Source organism: Pseudochaenichthys georgianus, chromosome 24, assembly GCF_902827115.2.
Source record: "Pseudochaenichthys georgianus chromosome 24, fPseGeo1.2, whole genome shotgun sequence".
NCBI classification, from domain to species: Eukaryota; Metazoa; Chordata; class Actinopteri; order Perciformes; family Channichthyidae; genus Pseudochaenichthys; species Pseudochaenichthys georgianus.
The window spans coordinates 34,644,834-34,651,639 of NC_047526.1; the positions used below are offsets into that span (position 1 = coordinate 34,644,834).

A 6,806-nucleotide genomic window follows, 5' to 3' on the forward strand; every position below is an offset into this window, starting at 1 on the left:
TCTTTGAAAGGCAGAACATTTCCCAAAAACGAGAGGATTAGGAAAATAGTGAATCTCCTCATAAGCATGCCGTGTTATCTCAACAATCCTTAGAGTCTATAACGCAGCGTCCACACGGCGGCGTGCGTGTCTGAAACTCCACCAACAACCAATCACATCTCCCGCCCCCGACCCACAAGCACCCGCGTTGATTGGCTAGAGCTTGTACTATATGATTTGATTGGCTGACGCTTCAACAGTTGAACTTTGCTCAACTTTTGAAGCGAGCAAAGCGAAGCGACGGAACCACAATGCAGTTGGGCAAAGCGTGGCGTCACCCCCTTCAAAGTGAACGGGCAGAAGCGTTGAAGCTTCAGCGCACGCCGCCGCGTGGACGGGCCGTGATGGGGATTTGTTGAGCGGCGGCACTAGAGGAGTGTCATCAGATCAGAAAGAAGCCGTTCGGATCCAAATCAGATGGAACGGAAATAACTTTGAATAAATAATTAGTTTTAGAAACATTTTGTCATCAACTTTCAACTTGATGGTGGAACGGGTTTGTTCCTCGTCTTCTTTGGGAGTCTTCCTCGTCTTCTTTGGGAGTCTTCCTCGTCTTCTTTGGGAGTCTTCCTCGTCTTCTTTGGGAGTCTTCCTCGTCGTCTTTGGGAGTCTTCCTCGTCTTCTTTGGGAGTCTTCCTCGTCGTCTTTGGGAGTCTTCCTCGTCTTCTTTGGGAGTCTTCTTCATCTTCTTTGGGAGTCTTCCTCGTCTTCTTTGGGAGTCTTCTTCATCTTCTTTGGGAGTCTTCCTCGTCTTCTTTGGGAGTCTTCCTCGTCGTCTTTGGGAGTCTTCCTCGTCTTCTTTGGGAGTCTTCCTCGTCTTCTTCATCTTCTTTGGGAGTCTTCCTCGTCTTCTTTGGGAGTCTTCCTCGTCTTCTTTGGGAGTCTTCCTCGTCGTCTTTGGGAGTCTTCCTCGTCTTCTTTGGGAGTCTTCCTCGTCGTCTTTGGGAGTCTTCCTCGTCTTCTTTGGGAGTCTTCTTCATCTTCTTTGGGAGTCTTCCTCGTCTTCTTTGGGAGTCTTCTTCATCTTCTTTGGGAGTCTTCCTCGTCTTCTTTGGGAGTCTTCCTCGTCTTCTTTGGGAGTCTTCTTCATCTTCTTTGGGAGTCTTCCTCGTCTTCTTTGGGAGTCTTCTTCATCTTCTTTGGGAGTCTTCCTCGTCTTCTTTGGGAGTCTTCCTCGTCGTCTTTGGGAGTCTTCCTCGTCTTCTTTGGGAGTCTTCCTCGTCTTCTTCATCTTCTTTGGGAGTCTTCCTCGTCTTCCAAACCTATATCCGGGGAAATCTGGCGAGCAGGTGTGGAGATTTCAATCTTTATTTTTGAATGAACAAAAGTTGAACCAATGGATAAAACCGGCATCTTAAGGTAAATGTTCTGCTTCCAGTGTTTTGATCTTTAGCATTATATTTACTAAGGATCCTTTTAGAAGTTGAAGAACACTGGCTGACTAAAGCAGTCGCAACATCAGTCACTAAATGTGTATTTTAAAACCAATGCATGCACAATAACAGAATACAATGATTTTTACTTCAAACTTTTTTATTATTTTATTACAAAATATAAATGGCAAAAAATCTTCTTCTTCTTTTGCTAAAACAATGTTTTCAGTGACGTAAATGTAAAATAAAAAAAGCTTTTTTTCTTCTTTTTGTTGTAGGTTAGCATGCTCCAGCTCAGACAGGACATGTGGCCGGGCGCCCGCGCAGCGTGAAGGACAGACGGAGGATTAAAGGAGGGGGAGAAATGACAACTGTAGATTTCAAACCAATAAAGTGTGTTGTCTTTCCTTGCACCTCAGATCAGACACATGCCTTCACACTAAGTGTCGTCAAACTGGCTTGACACGGAAATGTTTAATTTCCATAGCAGGGGGAATGTTTCCCGCCGTGTGATTTTACATCCTGCCGAGCTTCTGTTTTGTTTTCTTTACTTTAAAAGGGGTAATTATGACATGAATCGTCACTTTAAAGGTCAAAGTGCGACCTCAATTTGGCCAGTCTTGTTGTAACTGAAGCTTCTTTTTTCAAATAATCAAATAGGGGAGAAGATTAAAAAAACTATCATTGTAGTCACATCATTTTAATATAACCGTATCCATTTGAAGGATCACAATATATAAGATTAACTTGTAATAATTTAGCAATACATTATTTGGGAAATGCATAAAGTAGGTCTGAATTCCTCAGAGTAAAGTTACCTTATGTTGGTGTACGAAGATTGTTCTAATATCGTAGAAAAGTTTCTCCAAGGCATCCAATCAATTATGTCTGGTGGCAAGCCAACTACCCACAATGCACCTTACATTAGACTTGTTTAGCTGCAGGGGTAAACAACTGGACTAATTCAAATGGTCCACGTATTCAGGCTGAGGTCAACCAATTCAAAACAGAGTCTAATATTAACTATTATTAAATAAATAATATTTTTCTGGTCAGGTGCCATGTTCACTTCAAGCATCAAAACATCGATCAAAGTGTTCAAATGTGAAATCCAGTTTCCCTTTCCAAAGTCCAGTGCAAAGAGGAGTGTGTGAGGGGGGTGGGATCAGGGGGGTGAAGGGGTGAGGAGGGAGTAAGAGGGTCTGGAAGGTCCGTTTCCATCGTTCCATCAAAAAGTCTTTAAAGAAAACACATTTTACGCGCGGATGTTGTGATGCGTAAATTGGCACCATCTGTGCGTAAAATGTTGGCGAGGTGGAGAGGAAGGCAGGCGCACAAACAACAACTAATGTCAGAAGTCTTGATTATTTAACACAGCGGCTGTTTTGAATGAGGCATTTAGAATACAAAAATAGAGCGTGATTACTTCCCGACCTCGTCCAGCAGGTTGCGGTTCAGCAGCGCCTGCTCCCGCTGGTTCTCCACCTTCGCAATCTGGATCATATTCCTCAGCAGGTGGAAGGTGAGGTCGATGGACAGCGGGGGGTCTTCGCTCCTCTTCAGCAGATGCACCGCCGCCCTCACCTCGCCTTCTTCGGCAGGCAGCAGGTGCAGAAGGTCCGGGTGTCTGCTCTCCAGGAACCGCAGGATGTGCTCGTCCAGTAGATCCGAGGATGCGGTGCTTCGCCCGGCTACAGCTGCTCTGAGAAGGGACTCCTCCAGGCGCCGCATCTGGAGGCGGCTGCTGCCATCCAGCCAGCCGGGGAGGGCGCGCGGTCTGCCGGCGGCGGGGCGGAGGTGCGAGGAGAGGAGGACGGAGGAGAGGAGCAGGAGCAGGGGCACCGGCTTCATGTCCTGCAGACAGAGGGGGTTATTGACTCAACGTACACACACCGTATTACAGAATCAGGGGAATAACATAAACACCATTTTTGTCGCGTACTTTTTGAGCTTTTCCAAAAAGTGATGTCCACCACTTTGCATATATACAGTTTAAACTACAAATGCGAACCCTGTAAAACAAAACATTTACTATTTTTTTTAGCCTATGATGTTATCTTGTATACCAATAACACAAGTTACGCTTTTCATGCAAGAAACAAAATACGATATTGGCAGGAACTTTGACTTGACTGAAAAGCATCAACACAATACAGAAAGGCTTCTAAATTAAAAGAGTTCACATAAGAATAAGCAAAAGAATAGAGGATTTCTAAAAGGACACGAGCTGACGAGCTGCCTGCACCGGAGGCTATTGTTCCCGCCATCTTCTCATTTCATCAATAACGTCCAATTCTACACACTTTGAATACAAACAACGAGTGAATAGCAGCTGCTGTACTCACTTCAGTGTCTCCAGAAGCTGCAGCTGAACTTTGTGGCTCTCGGGTCGGAGTCTGCAGAGTTCCTGTGAGCTAAGACCGCAGGACGAAGGCTTTATACATCCAGCCTGAAGCTTTTGACGTCAATGAAAGCTCAGACACCGCTTTGGAAACATGGACACATATCGAGAGTCCTGAGGGACAGCAGGGGATGCTGAGATCGACAGGGAATAAAGGAGAGGGGGGGGGGGGCATCTTTTACAGGTCTATTTCCCCATAGGGAGGATACAGGGGGGCAAGAGGAGGATACAGGGGGGCAAGAGGAGGATACAGGCGGACTTTGAGGAGGGGGGTTCCTTTAGAAAGTTCCACACGTTTTCAGGGATCACCAATGCAATGTTTTGGGTGTTAAATATTCCAAATTACACTTGTGATATTTCCGCTTTTTTTTTTTTTTTTAACAGTGTGTGTGATATGTGTTTGCTACCTCTCTTGAGATAATTGCCACTTGGAAGATGAACCTCGGTCTTTGAAGATCTGTTAAAGCCCCTTTCTCCACATATATATGACACGTGTTAGAAGATACGAAGGTTAGATCTCATAATCTCCAAGCAGCCATGCAAATAGAATGAATCACTGATGTGAACTAAAAGACTTACATCCCTTGTAACTGTGAAAGTGAATGCATCTGATCTGGGAGCTGTCCATGCGGCTCTTTCCGTGTCACACACTTGGTGATGAGTTAGCACGCTGATAAGAACAGAGTTTATGGAGTGTTAGCCCCCGAAATCCAACATGCCAGAAAGCCACATAAGCAATTCACTTTTAAATTACACTCTTAGGGTATAATCAAAGTAATATTACACATTTGTTTCCCAAATTGGGATTCATAAAGTACATCTTATCTTAAAAGCCATTCCGTAAATTCTCTAATTGATACAACTATTGGTGAATATTATTTATAAGTGATCAAAATCTGAAGTTTTTCTCATTTTACGCAGACTCAGCTACCGTAGGAGTTCAATATCCTAGTTTTTCGCAATGCTTTTGGGGGGAAAAGTGGATGTTATTGTTGCTTGTTCTGAAAAAACACACCAAAAAACACGCTTTTTAGACGTAAATGAAGGCAAAGCTTCTTAGTTGACCTTTCTTAAGGGAGGAAAGTGAGTACAGGACTTCCGGATACATTCAAATCCCAATTAAAAACCCACCTGTTCAAATCTGCCTACTCACTTAGTGCTCCCCATTATATGTTTTCATTTGTGTCCACTTCATCATGTTCTGTTGCCTATTAGCCTTTTTTTTTAACAAATCGTATGGTGTCCTTGGGTGTCATGAAAGGCGCCTAAAAATCAAATGTATTATTATTATATGAGAACATGCACATTTACAGAACAAAGCCACACATCTATTTGTTAGGGTACATCCTTAACAAAGAAAACCATGGTGGTCAAAAGTCCGTTGAAACCCAACTTTGAGTCTCCTGTTATCTGGACACACAGATCACCTTTTGAGGTTCCTCATATCCAAGCAAGAGTGCTGACAAGAATATGTGCTGTATTTTCATTTAATCACTCCGGTTTTAATTAGAGAACACAGCGAGGCTTGGTGCTGAATCAAAAACAGATTTCCACAAATAGAGGGACGGCGTGAGGATAGTTGGCAGATTTTCTATGAATTCATTCAGAGGACTTGTGCTCGCTTTCCCGACCGATATAGCCGAGTGTGTTTGAGTGGAAAAACAATGAGAGCGGTTCATTTGGCTGACAGCCGCTCGGCCGCCTCCAAACAAACCAGAGAGTCCGCGAGGTCAAAGTCACCGTCAACAACTAACTTTATTAGCTTCAAGGGCCTTTGCTGTTATACATGTGCACATTGTCAGAAAGGAGACTTTATATGTTAAAAATGAAAATGTACATTCAACAGATGGTCTATGCACTGATGGATTCATGGCTCTATTGAGTTTTTTAGACCAAGAGGTAGACTAACTATTTATGTATTATATAGTATATCACTGAGCCCATGGCCGTTAGGGCTGTGCATCATCACTGGTCTCACGTTTCGATTCGATTACGATTATCCTGTCAACGATTCGATTCGGTTCGATATCCCGGTGCATCCCGGTGCATCACGATTCATACCAATGCGTTGCATCCTCAATTTTCTATATTACTGCACATGGCTTATTTTTCATCAATGCATACATGCAGTCAATACATATGAACTCTCTTTTTATTATTTAGAAAGTGCTTCAGAAATCAATTACATAAATGTCTTGACATTAATTTATAAACCAAAATAAATGAATTGTATAGGTCTAGCCTCCGTGTGTGAAGTTGTTCCATTCTCAATGTCCTGAATGAGGCATCACACACAGGACTTGAGTCTGAACACAGCAGACAACAGGAGTATTTACAACAGCATATACAAACAAAAATAGTGCATGTGGGTGCACACTTACATTCTCTGTCTTACTGTTACATAAATCCCATGAATGTATGAGATTAAATTAGCTTCATTATATCTCAGTGATTAAGTGAATAACAACGTTTCTATCGGGTCACTATCAGCCTGTCACTCATTATTTTCAGGGAGAGGGCGGGGCTTGGAGTAACGGAGAGGAGACGGTGATCGCGGAAGCTTTTTTCCTCCTGCCTTCACAAACTTTACACACGTATATATCGTCTGCAAATTGCTAGAGGACATTCATACTCTGCAATCCAAGACTTAATTAAATCCACCAAAAACCTGACATGATTGTAACGCGATTCTCGTCTCTGAGCAGCAGCGACACGGAGTGATTCAGAGCGGGTCCTGCTGTTGTCGGTTCTGGACTGGTGTTCTTGTGTTGGTGGATAAAGCAGACTGCTCCGTGTTGCTGTGCCGATGTCACGTATGTTCCCTGATCTCTGCGTCACCGACCGATTTGATATTAAAGTGACAGAAAAAACGTTATAGTAAAGCCGCGGCCGGAAAATCAGGAAGCAACGTTACTACTCTATAACCGATTATCTTCCGTCACTGCATCGAGACCGAATCGTCCACGTCTGCATCGCAATGCATCGTAGAAACG

At 43.5% G+C, this 6,806-nt stretch overlaps 1 protein-coding gene across 1 annotated transcript; it reads right to left on the reverse strand.

The window, feature by feature from the left end:
* Nucleotides 1-1,623: 1,623 nt before the first annotated feature.
* uts1 (urotensin 1) lies at nt 1,624-3,808 on the reverse strand. The gene is made up of 2 exons (XM_034076532.2): nt 3,758-3,808; nt 1,624-3,266 (listed from the first exon to the last, which is right to left on the reverse strand). Exon 2 carries the CDS (start codon nt 3,261-3,263, stop codon nt 2,835-2,837), a length of 429 nt encoding a protein of 142 aa, XP_033932423.1. The 5' UTR covers nt 3,264-3,266; nt 3,758-3,808; the 3' UTR covers nt 1,624-2,834.
* Nucleotides 3,809-6,806: the final 2,998 nt, after the last annotated feature.

Coding starts and splice junctions, on each gene's coding strand:
- uts1 (XM_034076532.2), bottom strand. CDS start 3,263: ATGAAGCCGGTGCCCCTGCTCCTGCTCCTCTCCTCCGTCCTCCTCTCC.